The 14,761-nt window shown below is 36.8% G+C and overlaps 1 protein-coding gene across 1 annotated transcript in view; it reads left to right on the top strand.

The window, feature by feature from the left end:
- Window positions 1–14,761, top strand: part of AP3B1 (adaptor related protein complex 3 subunit beta 1) — a 336,292-nt gene that overhangs the window by 178,901 nt on the left and 142,630 nt on the right. Inside the window, 1 exon segment of the mRNA XM_043972455.1 lies at window positions 12,531–12,707. Within this exon segment, the coding sequence (XP_043828390.1) occupies window positions 12,531–12,707 (177 nt within the window).

Raw genomic sequence — 14,761 nt, forward strand, 5'->3', positions numbered from 1 at the left:
ATCATAGATTTAGAGCTAGGAGAGATCTTGGAAGTCATCAATCTTGATTCCTTTATTTTACAGATAAACTGAGTCCCAATGAAATTAAAAGACTTGATGGTCACACTGGTTGATAGACTTAATTATTGTACCTTCATTCTCCATAGGGTGATAACTTTTTGAATGACTGATCTCATTCCTGTTTCCATTATTTTTGAAAGTAAGCTTGACAGTTTAAGAATAAACTGTGAAAGCATAGCTAATTTGAATTGGAGAATAAGCTTTTTTTCCTTAAGTAGGGAAAAAAAACCTTAGGAAATTTTTTTTCCCATTTGTTCACAGAAATCACTACTCTTGGTACTTATACTCATAATTTCCCACACAATAGTCTTTGAATTTATCTTCCAGAAAATAATATTTCGGGAAGCTAGGTGGCACAGTGGAGAAAGCACTGGCCCTGGATTCAGGAGTACCTGAGTTCAAATTTGACCTCAGACACTTGACACTTACTAGCTGTGTGACCCTGGGCAAGTCACTTAACCCCCATTGCCCACAAAAAAAAGAAAATAGTATTTCCATCAGTGCTACTTGGAGGGTCACATTTATCCATCATGTTCACACCATAGCCTTTTGCATCTTCCTTGTGACTTTTTCTCCCAGGAACCAGTTCCTTCCTGTTAGGTATCTTGTATGCTTTTGTTATTTGCCGTGGTCATGGAAAATGATCACTGATACACCTTCCCCGACTTTGCTGCACCTCACCTTCTTCCAGGATTTGGAAGGTGAGTGGTCTGGGCTACAGTGATGTTTTGGGCTTTACTCTCTGAGGGATAACTAGCCCTTACCCTGATATGACTGCACTCAACCACCAATGGATCACACAAAAGCTACCCCATGACACAATGAAGGTGAAAGCCACTGTGTAGCAGTGGTGAGATCCTATGATATTTCTGCATGCCTGTTAAGTTTTTCCTAGCCCAGCATAGGCGTACTTACTCCTCTGGTAGTAATCACTCAAGTGACAGCCTTATGCTTTTTCTGAGATGTGTCTTTCAACCTTACCTCAGGTTACAAAAGCCCTACTTTTGGATCTATTCCTAATACAACTACTTTCACATTAGGACAGCTCTCTATTTTTTTTTCTGTTTAGAATTTTATTTTCCAAATTACATGTAAAAACAAATTTTTACATCAATTTTTAAAAAACTTTGTGTTCCAACTTCTCTTCCTCCCTCCCTTCCCACCACCACACCCAAGAACTCAAGCAATTCAATATAAGTTATACATGAGTAGTTGTGGAAAATATCTCCACATTAGCTAGGTTGTGAGAGAAAACAGATAAAAACAAAACTCCAGATTAAGGAACTGTCAAAAAAAATTATGCTTCAGTCTCTTTTCAGATACCATCAGTTCTTTCTCTGTAGATGAATTACAATTTTCATAAGTCCTTCAGAGTTATAGTGGATCATTGCATTACTGAAAATAACCAAAATAAACATGTGCTTCCCAGCAGATCATCTTATACTATTGCTGTTATTTTGTATTCAGTACATTTCACCCTGCTTCAGTTGATGTCGGTCTTTCCAGGTTTTTCTGATAGCATCCTGTTCATCATGTCTTTTATATGGTACCTCAAACTTGACAAAGAATTTTCTTCACAATAGCCCAGAAAAGTGGGTACTGTGATGAAATAATGAGATTTAGCAGATACTCAAACACCCACCTGGAAATTAATCTAGACTGATTGAATCAAGTGAGAGTGATTAACTGCTGATTAGCCTACTTCAAATTAACTGGATTGTAATAACACCTTGAGAACACCTTCAGAACCAATGGATTTGGATGATGCCAACCAGTCAGCTTGAAGCAGTGTGTAAGGACCACCTCTGTTCCAGACCTATAAAAAGCTTCCACAATCAGCTTGCTAGAGAGAGATCATGATCGAAGCAGGCTTGTGGCAGAGGACTTGAGGAAGAACCAGACCAGACTGGAACTCTAGGCTAAATAGGCTTTTTTCTTAACTTTCTGAACTCCAAGGGAATATCTGTATGCTTTAATAAATGTTTACTGCCCAAGGACTGGTGCTAAAGCTTCTAATTGAAGGTGACCATAATTTAGATTTTAAACATCACAGTACCATATTTTTTGCCATTATAATCAATCATCATAACTGTTTCCCTCCATCCTATTCCCTTCCCATGATATTTACTCTATTTTCTATCTTCTTTTACCCTATTCCTCCTCAAAAGTGTTTTTCTTCTGACTATCCCCTCCCCTGCTCTGCCCTCCCTTCTTTCACCCTTCCCTTCTTTCACCCTTCCCTTCTTTCACCCTTCCCTCCTTATCCTCTTCCCCATCTACATTCCTGTAGGGTTAGATAGATTACTCCTCCCAATTGGATGTGTATCTTATTCCCTCCTCAAGGAGGGAATAACTCTGATGAGATTAAGGTCTTTGAGCTGATTCTGTGTTCTAAATTTTCTTCATTCCTCCCTGGTCAACCCTTCCTGTGAAATCAAGCAATTCAATATAAGTCATACATGTTCAGTTAGGTACAACGTCTTCATCTTCCTTGAAAGTGTTTTTCTTTTTACTGTTCCTTCCCCCAATCTGCCCTTCCTTCCTTCCCCTCTTCTCCCTCCCTTCCCCTTATCTCCTTCCCCTCCCACTTTCCCTCAGGGCAAAATATATTACTTTACACACTTGAGTATATATGTCATTCCCTCTTTGAGCCAATTCTGATGATAGTAAGGTTCACTCACTCCCCTTTTCCTTCCCCATCTTCCCCTCCACTCCATAAGCCTTTTCTTGTTTCTTTTATGTGAGCTACTTTTCCCCAGTCCACCTCTCACTTTCCCTTTCTTCTAGTGCATTCCCCTTACTACTTAATTTTATTTTGAAGGTGTCATCATGGGTCAGCTAGGTGACACAGTGGACAAAGCACCAGCCCTGAACCCAGGAGGCCCTGAGCCCATATCCGGCCCCAGACATAAGCCACTGCACCCTGTCTGCCCCAGAAAAAACAAGGATAAACAAAAAATAAATGCTTTACAGATGTCATCCCTTCATATTCAGTTCAGACCTGTATCCTCTAAGTGTATTCCTTTCAGTTGCCCTAATACTGAGAAAGTTCTTATGAGTTAGAAGTAATCTTCCTATGTAGGAATGTAAACAGTTTAATCTTTTAATATCCCTCATGATTTCTTTTTCCTGTTTACCTTTTTAATGCTTCTCTAGGGTCTTGTATTTGAAAGTCAAATTTTCTATTCACTTCAGGTCTTTTCATCACAAATGCCTGAAAGTCCTCTTTTTCATTGAAGTCCCATTTTTCCTCCGAAAGATTATAATCAGTTTTGCTGGGTAGGTAATTTTTGGCTATAGTCCCAGTTCATTTGCACTCTAGAATATCATATTCCATGCCCTCTGGTCCTTTAATGTAGATGATGCTAGATCTTGTGTTATCCTGACTGTAGCTCCACAGTATTTGAATTCCTTTTTTTTTTTTTTTAAGGCAATGGGGGTTAAGTGACTTGCCCACGGTCACACAGCTAGTAAGTGTCAAGTATCTGAGGCTGGATTTGAACTCAGGTACTCCTGAATCCAGGGCCGGTGCTTTAACCACTGTGCCATCTAGCTGCCCCTTGAATTTCTTTTTTTCTAACTACTTGCAATATTTTCTCCTTGACCTGGGAGCTCTGGAATTTGGCTATAAGAATTCTGGAGGTTTTCCTTTTTGGATCTCTTTCAGGAGGTGATTGGTGGATTCTTTCAAATTTCTATTTTACCTTCTGCTTCTAGAATATTAGGGCAATTTTCCCTGACAATTTCTTGGAATATACTGTCTAAACTTATTTTGGTCATGATTTTCAGGTAGTCCAATGATTTTCAAATTCTCTCTCCTAGATGTATTTTCCAGACCAGCTGTTTTTCCAAGGAGGTATTTCATATTGTCCTCTATTTTTTATTCATTTGGATTTGCTTTACTGTGTCTTGGTTTCTCATAAAGCTTCCATTTGTTCAATCCTAATTCTTAGGCGATAATTTTCTTCAGAGAGCTTTTCTATCTCCTTTCCCATTTGACTTTTCAAGCTGTTGACTTTTTTCTCATGACTCTCCTGCATTGCTCTCATTTCTCTTTCCATTCTTTCCCCCACCTCTCTCAGTCTTCCTTCTATCTCTCCTACTTTCTCTTCAAAGTCCCTTTTGAGTGCTTCCATGGCCTGAGACCAATTCATATGTTTCTTGAAAGCTTTGGTTGTAGGGGCCCTGAGGTTGTTATCTTCTTCTGAGGGCGCACCTTCGATCTTCCTTGTCACTGAAGAAACTTCCTATAGTTCTCAACTTCCTTTGCTTGCTCGTCTTGCCATCTTTTACTTGACTTTTAACTCCCTCTTACAGTGGGGCCCTACTTCCAAGCTTCAGAGGGTCAGGTGTTTTGTTTTGAGGAAGGGCAGGTTTTTCTCTCACCTGGCCTGTGCTCTGGTCCGAAGATAACCTCAAGTGAACTTGGTAATTAACCAGCTGGGAAAACTTTTTGTGCTGTGGTTCTTAGCTTTGAGGAGCCTGTGCCCCTTCCCCACCTAGGCCTCCCGCTACTCAAGATTTCTTTCTGGTTCCCTGCTGGGGTGGGATAGCCAAATTCCTCCTTAGGTCCCACAGACACCCCTGTATTTTCCTTCCCTGCCCAGCCGTTCAGTCCTCTCACCCAACCATAAGCCTAGTTCCAGAAGAAGCTGGTGCTGTAGCTGATTTGGAGGCTCAAGGGGTAAGTTTCTCTTGTGCAGCCTGCCTGAGGTCTGTGTCGGCACGATCATGGGGTTGGACTCTCTTAGCAGCTCAGCATGGCCCCATCTAAGCTGTCTTTGGCTGGAAAAATAATCTCAGCCATATTTTTGTGGGGTTTGTTGCTCCAGGGGTTGTTTTATTGCTGTTTTGGGGGTAATTGTGTCAGGAGGTTTGTGGGTTTAATGTCTTTCCTCCTCCATCTTGGGTCCACCTCTGGGAAGTGCAGGACGGCTCTATTTTTTTTTTTTTTTGCAGGGCAATGGGGGTTAAGTGACTTGCCCAGGGTCACACAGCTAGTAAGTGTCAAATGTCTGAGGCCGGATTTGAACTCAGGTACTCCTGAATCTAGGGCCGGTGCTTTATCCACTGCGCCACCTAGCCGCCCCCAGCTCTATTTTTTAGGAAGTTTTTTATCAAGCTAAAATCTCCTTCACTTTTCACCTATTTTTCCTAATGTTGCTAATGTCACTTGAAAGTTGTTTAATTACTCTCTCCTATTATAAGTATTTAAATATTTGCTGATGCCTGTCATGTCCTTTCAAGTCTTTTTTGCTCTACACATCCTTTATTCTTTCAACCCATTCTCATATTACCATATGTGGTAATGATCCAAAGTATGGTCACCAATGTTTGGATATGGTAGGCACTCAGATGTTATCTCAGAATAGAAGCACTATCATATCCCTTAATCCAAACATTATTCCTTTCCATTCCTCCTAAGATCACATGCCTTTTTCCCCCTGTTATGTCACATTATGCTATGTCATATTACACTAGCACACTATGCTAGAATAAAACCCCCTGATTTTTTTCAAACTGACATTCAGTCACATCTGTACCATCTTAGAGTTTTGAAAATTGATCATTTGAGTCTAGTTCTAAGACTTCCCAGTGATTCTATTAGATTATATTTTAATGGCTTCACGTCAGTATTTTATTTTAATCTGTTGAGGGTTTTGTATCTGTCCTCCAGTGTTGAAAGCTTATTAAGTCCAACCCTCTAATTTTCTTTTTTCTTCTTAAAAAATAAATGAAACAGTATTTAAATTTTGAACTTAACTATTAACAAATACTTCAGGATACAAAGAACAGGGAAGATGATTAAATGAGAAATGGTTAACTTTTGTTAAATAAAATTTTAATAACAGATTCACTCCACTGCTAGTATTTTTTTTGCTACTAGTTCTTGTATCTAAATTTCCATAACTAATTGTTGTGACAGGCTGCCTCTTTGCTCTTGGCAAAGATACTGAAGGTATTGTCCATTTTCTTCTCTAGTGGATTAAGGCAGACGGGTTAAATGACTTACCCAGGGTCACACAGCTAGTGAGTGTGTGAAAGTGGATTTGAACTCAGGTCTTCCTGACTCTCTAGGCCCAGCACTTTATGCACTGAGCTACCTAGTTACCTCACCTGTTTGCTGTTTCTGAGAGGTTTAAATATACTAAAAATGAGGTCTTTTTCTGGAATTTTCTAAACTTTTCCACTTTGTTCTTTTGTCCATCATCCACCCGCTGTAGGCTCTCTTCATATACACTGATCTATAATTAGTAGATACCTACTGAAGCCCTAATAGAAACAGAAGCTGCCCTCAACTTTTATCTGCTATATTTTAAATTGAAATGAATTTAGATAACTATGTACATGGCATTGTTCTACGTTTTATTCAAGTAAGGCTAAAAAGATAGGTTCTTAACTGTACTGTCAATTTTTTCATTTATTACTGCATGACACAATGTACATAAATGAGATTAAATAGCAATTGCTTGTCATTTTTAGGTTAAGAAGTAGATGTTGAAGTGGATGGTGGTGGTAGTAACTATCCTTTCTATAAAAAGTAGAAGGGATTATTTGTAGGGATAGAAGTGTTCTGCCATATACAAGCCTGCCTGCCTTAACTTTCACCATATCCAATAGAACCTTATCTAGTAAATGTCATGTCAACTTGTTGACGTAGAAGTTTTGAAGTATCTTCTACCCTCAGTTTATTCCTTTATTCCTTTTTTTTTTTTTTTGGCAGGGCAATGAGGGTTAAGTGACTTGCCCAGGGTCACACAGCTAGTAAGTGTCAAGAGTCTGAGGCCAGATTTGAACTCAGGTCCTCCTAACTCCAAGGCCAGTGCTTTATCCACTGCGCCACCTAGCTGCCCCCTATTCCTTTATTCCTAATATGCTTCACTAGACTGAAATTACCTTGTGATACAACTATTCAACGTTCCATGAAAGATATAATAATAGGTAATTATCCATTAAGTACCATGCTTTGTCTTAGACTTACAGAAAAATATTCTGTTAATTAGGCATATACATACTTAATTTACTGCATACACTCAAATGTTTAAGGTTTTCTTTTTTGGATTATATATTTGAAAACACCAATATTTGAGGGATATTTTTGATGAATTATCTAGATAACTAAGAATTGACCAAAAATCATTTTTGTCTTAGCTTCTTTTTAAAGTCTATCTCGGGGGCAGCTAGGTGATATAGTGGATAAAGTACCAGCCCTGAATTCAGGAGGACCTGAGTTCAAATCCAGCCTCAGACACTTGAAACTGTGTGTCCCTGGGAAGGTCACTTAACCCTCATTGCCCTGTAAAAACAAAAAGAAAATCTGTATAAAATGTTATAGTAAATTGGACTAAAATGTTATAATAAAGTAGACCCAGGATGAATTCTAGAATAGGGGTTCTTAACTTGGGATGCACAAGGGGTCTGTGGATGAATTTTAGGAGTTTTGCTAAACTGGGATGAGGAAAAAATACATCTTTATTTCAATATAATTGGTTTCCTATGTAATTCTATTTATTTTATTTACTTATTTACTTACTTACTTACTTATTTATTTTTAGTGAGGCAATTGGGGTTAAGTGACTTGCCCAGGGTCACACAGCTAGTAAGTGTTAAGTGTCTGAGGCTGAATTTGAACTCAGGTACTCCTGACTCCAGGGCTGGTGCTCTATCCACTGCGCCACCTAGCTGCCCCTATTTATTTTATTTTATTCATTTAAAAACTTTTGTCTACAGGCAGCTGGGTGGCACAGTAGATAAAGCACCGCCCTGGTGTCAGGAGGTCCTGAATTCAAATTCGGCCTCAGACACTTGACACTTACTAGCTGTGTGACCCTGGGCAAGTCACTTAATCCTCATTGCCCTGCAAAAAGAAAAAACAACAAAAAAAACCCATTAGTCTGAAAAGGGGCCCAAAGGTTTCATTAGCCTGCCAAAGGGGTCCAAAACAAAAAAAAGTTAAGAATTCCTGCCTGGGAGGGTTTGTTTGTTTGTTTTAAATTAAATGGAGGGGCAGCTAAGTGGCGAAATGGATAGAGCACTGGCCCTGGAGTCAGGAGTACTTGAGTTCAAATCCAGCCTCAGACACTTAACACTTACTAGCTGTGTGACCCTGGGCAAGTCACTTAACCCCAATTGCCTCACTAAAAACTATAAATAAATTAAATGGGGCTATGTCAAAAAAGGCTTTAAAATATTCCTACCTACAGTTTGTAGAGATTTTACTACTGGGCATATGCCCCAAGAAGGATTTAGTGCCCCTGTGTATATCAAAATATTCATAGCAACACTAGTGGTAAAAAGAAATTAGTAACAAAGTAGGTGCCTATCAATTTGGGAATGATTGTACAAACTGTATATGAAGATCAGAGAATATGCTTAGGTCGTAATAAATAATGAATAAGGGAAATTCAGAGAAACATTGGAAGACTGTTATGGAACGATGCAAAATGAAGAAAGTAGAATTAGCAGAAAAAAATACACACACACACACACGTATGTTACTATAGTCATGTAAATTTAAAAAAAAATACATCACTCAGGGGCAGTCCGAATTGTAATGAGCAGTAATGGTCCAGAGAACAGATCCTTAAACATACCTGTTCTCAGTAGATTATAGGCATTGGCTTACCTATTGAATAAGCATTGAATTTGGCAGTGTGTATAACGGCATGCATTTGGTTGCTTTGGTGGTGGTGGTTGTGGTGGTGGTTGTTTTAATAATGACAGAGGATTCTTGGTGTGGTGGAGAGGGGGGAAAGGGTTTTTATGGGAGAGAGGAAGGAGAATTTTACTAGTGTAAAATGAAAACACATCACTAAAACTTAATAAAATGAAACAAATCCCTAATGCCAGCTAGTTTTCTCATGATTTGCCTCTTTGTCCTTTTGATTTTGGCTTATAGAATGAAATTTTAAGATAATACTGTGGACCAATTCTTAGGTAAATATTTGCTTAGTAAAATTATATGGTTAAAATCTTGCATTAAAACATAATTTATTATAATATAAAATTCTTTTATCAGTGGTGCATTCAATTATATTCTTTTTTTGAAGTTTTCATCTTTTTTGGAATATCTTTCATTTTTAGTAAATACCACCTTTGAAGCAGATTTCTTCCGAGATAAAAAGTGCACCCTCAGAAAATTCCTTAAATAAGATTTCATATAATGTTTGATGACACTGGTGGGGACTTTATACCATAAAAGAGCTCTTAAAAGGTGTTACTGTGTAAAAGCCCATTCAGTGACATTGCAATAGCATGTGGAACTCCTCTTGCCCAGGTGTTTTACTAATAGCCTGTTGTTTCACTTGTTTCCCCCCACCCTGCCACTCATTTTTTTCCAGATATATGTTTTAAAGCATATGCGTCTGGGTTCAAAAACAATAGATCTAATTTATTATTTGTTTGTCGTTTGTTTAGATGTCTACAGATTACGTTGACAAATTTAAATAAATAAAAATAGATGTTTGTGAGATTTACTTTAGAGTACTACATTGTGAAATCAGCATATTGTTGAAACACGATAGCTTTTAAATTGAGCTTCTTACAAAACGATTTGTAATATCTTTCTAGATGTCTTTCTGTAACTGCTGTGAGCAGTTCAGACATCATTGTTCCTTTTCTCTGGCAACTTAATGGGTTAAAATGGCAACGGAAACTGCCTGATCATCCAGGGTCTGAAAAGTGCACTTACCTACTTGCTCAGGGCATTTAGAATAAAGAACTGGGCAAAGTAATTGACAATCCTGTTTGCCTTTGAAGAGAATGCAAAGCAGGGCTACATAATGAAAGTACGATTTCCTGTGTATTTATTTATTTATTTTTATAGTTCAAGGTCCCCACTTAGGCCATGATTGAAAAGACTGTGGAAAATAAAAAGTGGCTACTTTTCTTGTTTGCTGGGTTTTTTTTCCATTGGTTTTGAGCTCTACAAAAATAGTGGACATAATATCATACTCGGGAGTGTATGGGTTGAGGACTAAGAGGCTTAAACTATCAAGGCAAAGTTGGAAAATAGTCTGCAATTCCCACATCAAGTAATTCTAATCCTAGGGAATTATCATGTTTATCATTTTCTCTTCTACTGCTCATTAGATTCACTCTTCTAAAAATGTTAAATCCAAATATTCTCCAGTTGTCGTGGATCCTTGTTACAGAAAGCATTTGCATTATACAGGAATATAACCACCTTGATTTTAAAACACCTCTAAATATCACTGTTGTAATTTCTAATTAACTAGTCTCCATGGTGATTCAGATTATCGTGAACCTTAGATCTTATTCTGCATATTTTTTCTTATACTTACTCAGTAAATGGTTTGGACACATTGAGTATTTGGAATGTTCATTTCTATTTAGAACTTAGTATTCTCAGAAAACAAAAGAATCAGATTCTCCCACATTCATAAATAGCTGCTATTTCTGTGCAAGTCTTTTTGGGAGAGGAAGGCTGACTGTCTAAAGAAAGGTGCAGATATGGCTGATGATTTTTAAAGAAAATTACCCAGATTGGGTGGGTTGCAGGTGGTGCTGTGTCATAGAATCTTAATTTTTAAAACTAGTGTATAAGAAAATAGTTAAGAAAATAAATCTAGCGTAACTGAAATCAGAAGCTGTCCCTATATTCTTATTTAGAGGGGCCCGAATATGTCAGGCAACTTGAACAGCTTTCATACTGGAAAATTTAATGTACCACTCAATTACTATTCTTTAGCCCAATTTAAAATAATAGATTGGGAGTAAGGTCTTAATGTGGTGTAGCCTTTGGAACATTAGAAATAACCTCTTTCTCTTATGAATTCAGTGTATAGTAATTGTATCACTTTTATCGTATTGCATGAATAGATTTCAGATGACATTTGAAACATTTTTATTTGGTATTCATATAACAATTTCCTTTCATATTCAGCATACTCTAAACATATTTTTAGATGATATATATTTTCTTAAACTAGAAAAAAATAATTCTCTTTCTTTTAAGCTAAGATTGTGCATTGATACTCATTAGAATTTTGCTATATAGCACTGTATGTTATCTATCAAAATCGTGATTTATAAAGTAATCTTTTATAACACGTCCTTTGGGATTTAATTATTAAAGTATTAAGCAGAGCTCATTATAGGAGAAGTTTCATCTCTAAAACCTTTGTGTAGGTATTGACCCTGAGGACAATGTAGCAAAATTCCAGTTTATTTACTACAGATAGCTCACTAAAGCCATTTAAAACAGGGGTTCTCTATGAATTTGAAGAGTATCAAAATGAGTAGATTAGCAGTTTTTGCCATTGATTTCATTTCCTACATTCAAAGCATTTGTAGGCAGAGGCCTTGATGATTGATTATGCGCTAGCTCACTGTCTGCTCTTTGCAAAGGAAAAGAAAACCCATGTATAAGGCTTAAATGTTCTAAGGAAACAGATTAGAAGATACTCTTTATAGCCGGCTGGAAATTGGAGGGATAAACTATGGTCCTCCATATTTCCAGTCAGTTTGGAATAAGGATGTTGCAGATACCTCCCTCAAAGATGGCTTCACAGTTTTCCCTTTATATACAGGGAAAGCCCTGGTTTTGACTCATTTCAGAAACACTTCGCTCTGTTGAGGGTTTCCAGGATAGAGACTGATGAACAATAAGTTGCTATCTGTAACTTACACAATACTTTGGGATCTTTCAGCTCATTGGCTGAAAGGCACAAGTATATAGGAATGGAATGTACTGAAAGGGGGATGTGGAGAATCTTTTCTGTCATCCTAGGTATGCATTTATCTCGGATATGAAAGTTGGGGAAGCAGAGGGAGACCATCTTGACTTGTTTTAATGGTGAAAACAATGGAAAGCCAGGAACAATTAAAACCGCACAAGTATAAGAGATAGCAGCCAATGAACATGAGCACAAGTCTTGTGAGGGAGTTACTCTAAATTGCCTGGCAAATACAAGGAGAAGATGGCTTTGAATTTTTTTTTTTAAATAAGTTAGGATCAAAGGCCACCTGATGGAGGTGCTTTATAGCTATTTCCCTTGAAATTCTATATATGAATCCTAATTCAATTTCTACAGGGGCAGGGGAACAAATTGCCAATATATAAAGATCCTAATGGGGTCATGGGTTGGAGAGATGGTCCTTAATTTTTACTATAGCTAAGTATAGATGTGCATATGCATGTATAAATTTTCTAAAAAGCAATATCAATTCCTTTACATTTCCCAGAGGAAAGATAGCACCTGTGCTTATAGAATTCTGAGAGGAAGACATATCCTTATATGTAATAAGAAAGGTGATAGAATGCACAAACTAGACACTATGAAATGAATTGTGGTACTCACAGTTTAATAGCAACAACAGTACCTAAATGTAGGCCCATTCCTAGAACATGTAGACTTATTTAACACACTTAATTCTGTATCAATATTAAGAGTAATGTACCTGCCTCATTTTTTTTAACAATCTATGAACACCACTTTTTATTTTAGGTTCCTGTGGCTAGAGCAAGTATTCTTTGGCTAATAGGGGAGAATTGTGAACGTGTTCCTAAAATTGCTCCTGATGTCTTGAGGAAGATGGCTAAAAGCTTCACTGGTGAAGATGATCTTGTAAAGCTACAGATTTTAAATCTAGGAGCCAAACTGTATTTAACCAACTCAAAGCAGGTAAGAATCTATAAAAATTCAACTCTGAAATTCTCTTCATTCATCAGTCTGTTAGGAATACTTATTTAGCATGACATTTATGGCATAATAACTTACAAAGTTGTAAAATTAAATATGATAATGTAAGGTTTTATATAAATAAACTTGATGACCAACTTTGGTGAAAGATATTAATTTTAATTCTATTAACATAGGTGGCAAATCTGGTCTCAGATACTTATAACTATGTGAGCTTGAACATGTCATTTAATCTCTGTTTGCCTCAGTTCCTTTATCTGTAAAATGGGAGTAATAATGCTTACCTTCCACGGTTGTGAAGATCAAATGAGATAATATTTGTCAAGCACTGTAGGATCTATGGAAATGCTAGCTATCATTATTATTGTTGTTTTTACTGTTATTACCAAGAGACTTTCTATTGCTTGTCAAACATTCATTGGTCATCCAGCATGCTGGGCTGCCATTTTTTATTTCTTTATTTTCCTTTATTTTTTTTTTTGCACACCCTATGTTTATTAATTTGGTTTCTTAATTCTCTCACATTTTGGGGGGTTATTCTTTTCCCTGGGTGTCACATTGGTTGTATATCTCACCTTTCCTGGCTTGCACACAAGGCTCATTATGATTCCATTCAAGATTTTGTTATTTTTATTTTTTTTATCTTAGCATTTAATTTTTCCAAGTTACATGTAAAGATAGTTTTCAACATTCATTTTTATAACATTTTGAGCTCCAAATTTTTCTCCCTCCCTTCCTTTACTCCCCCTTCCCCAAGATAGCAAGCAGTCTGATATAGGTTATAAATGAACAATCACATTAAACAGATTTTCACATTAGTAATGTTGTAAAAGAAGAATCAGAACAAAAGGGGAAAACCTCAAAAAAGAAAAAAACACACAAAAAGTAAAAATAGTATGGTTCAATCTGTATTCCATAGTTCTTTTTCTGGATGTAGAGAGCATTGTCCATCATGAGTCCTTGGGAATTGTCTTTATCCAACCTTTTGTTACTGGTTGGATATGTTTCCTTATTTTAGGTTTTATCAAGTTCCAAGTTATTGTTAATAGAATTAAGTTAATAATTTTCAAATTTCTCTGATTTCTTCAAACAATAGATTAAATTTTTTTTAATTGAGGAATAAAATGGGAAATTATGCTTGTTTTAAGTTTAATTACCTACTGATTAAAATATTATTTTAACTCTCAAATTTCTTGATGTTCAAACTATAATGTCCTTAAAGCTAGGAATTATGTTACATTGTGACTGTAGTCACTTCTTCCCTTTTTTGGTTACTAAAAATGTTGTGCTTCTGCTCTCTGACTTTAAAACTGTCACAATAGATTACTAGCAAGATTAAAACTAACTATGTTCATTAAAACTAGAAATAGTTTTGCCTTGAAACCAATAGTTTATGGGGCTACAAACAGAACATGTAATAGGGACAGTGTACGGAGAGGTTATGTATTAATTGTGATATATGGCATTCACTGAATCTTGGCTGTTACTTGATATGATGGGGATCAGGATTGAGCCTGGAAGATTTAAACTTCCAAATGAGGAAAGTCACTCTATTTAAGTCAGCAATGTCTTAAAACCTACAGTTTTAGTTGCTTAGAGCACTGAAAGATTTATGACTCGTCTAGGGTCTCACAGCCAGTATGTGAGCAGGACTGTCAGCTCCCTAGTCCTCAGCACTATACTTCTTTTCATGCAGTTATGACTATCTTTTTTTCTTTTTCTTTTTAAAAAAAATTTTAAATGTAGTTATCAACATTCATTTTCATAAGATTCAGAGTTCCAAATTTTTCTCCCTCCCTCCCTTTCCTCCCCCCTCCACAAGATCACAATCAGGTTATATATGTATAATCCACAAGTGTTCTTTTTATCAGTTCTTTCTATAGGGGTGAGTAGTAAGCTTCCTCATTAGTTCCTTGGGATTGTCTTGGATCATTGCATTGCTGAGAGTAGTTAAATCATTCACAATTGCTCATTGAACAATACTGCTGTCACTATGCACAATGTCCTCCCAGCTCTGCTCACTTCACTATACATTG

This window comes from Dromiciops gliroides, chromosome 1 (assembly GCF_019393635.1).
Source record: "Dromiciops gliroides isolate mDroGli1 chromosome 1, mDroGli1.pri, whole genome shotgun sequence".
In the NCBI taxonomy this organism is placed as follows: Eukaryota; Metazoa; Chordata; class Mammalia; order Microbiotheria; family Microbiotheriidae; genus Dromiciops; species Dromiciops gliroides.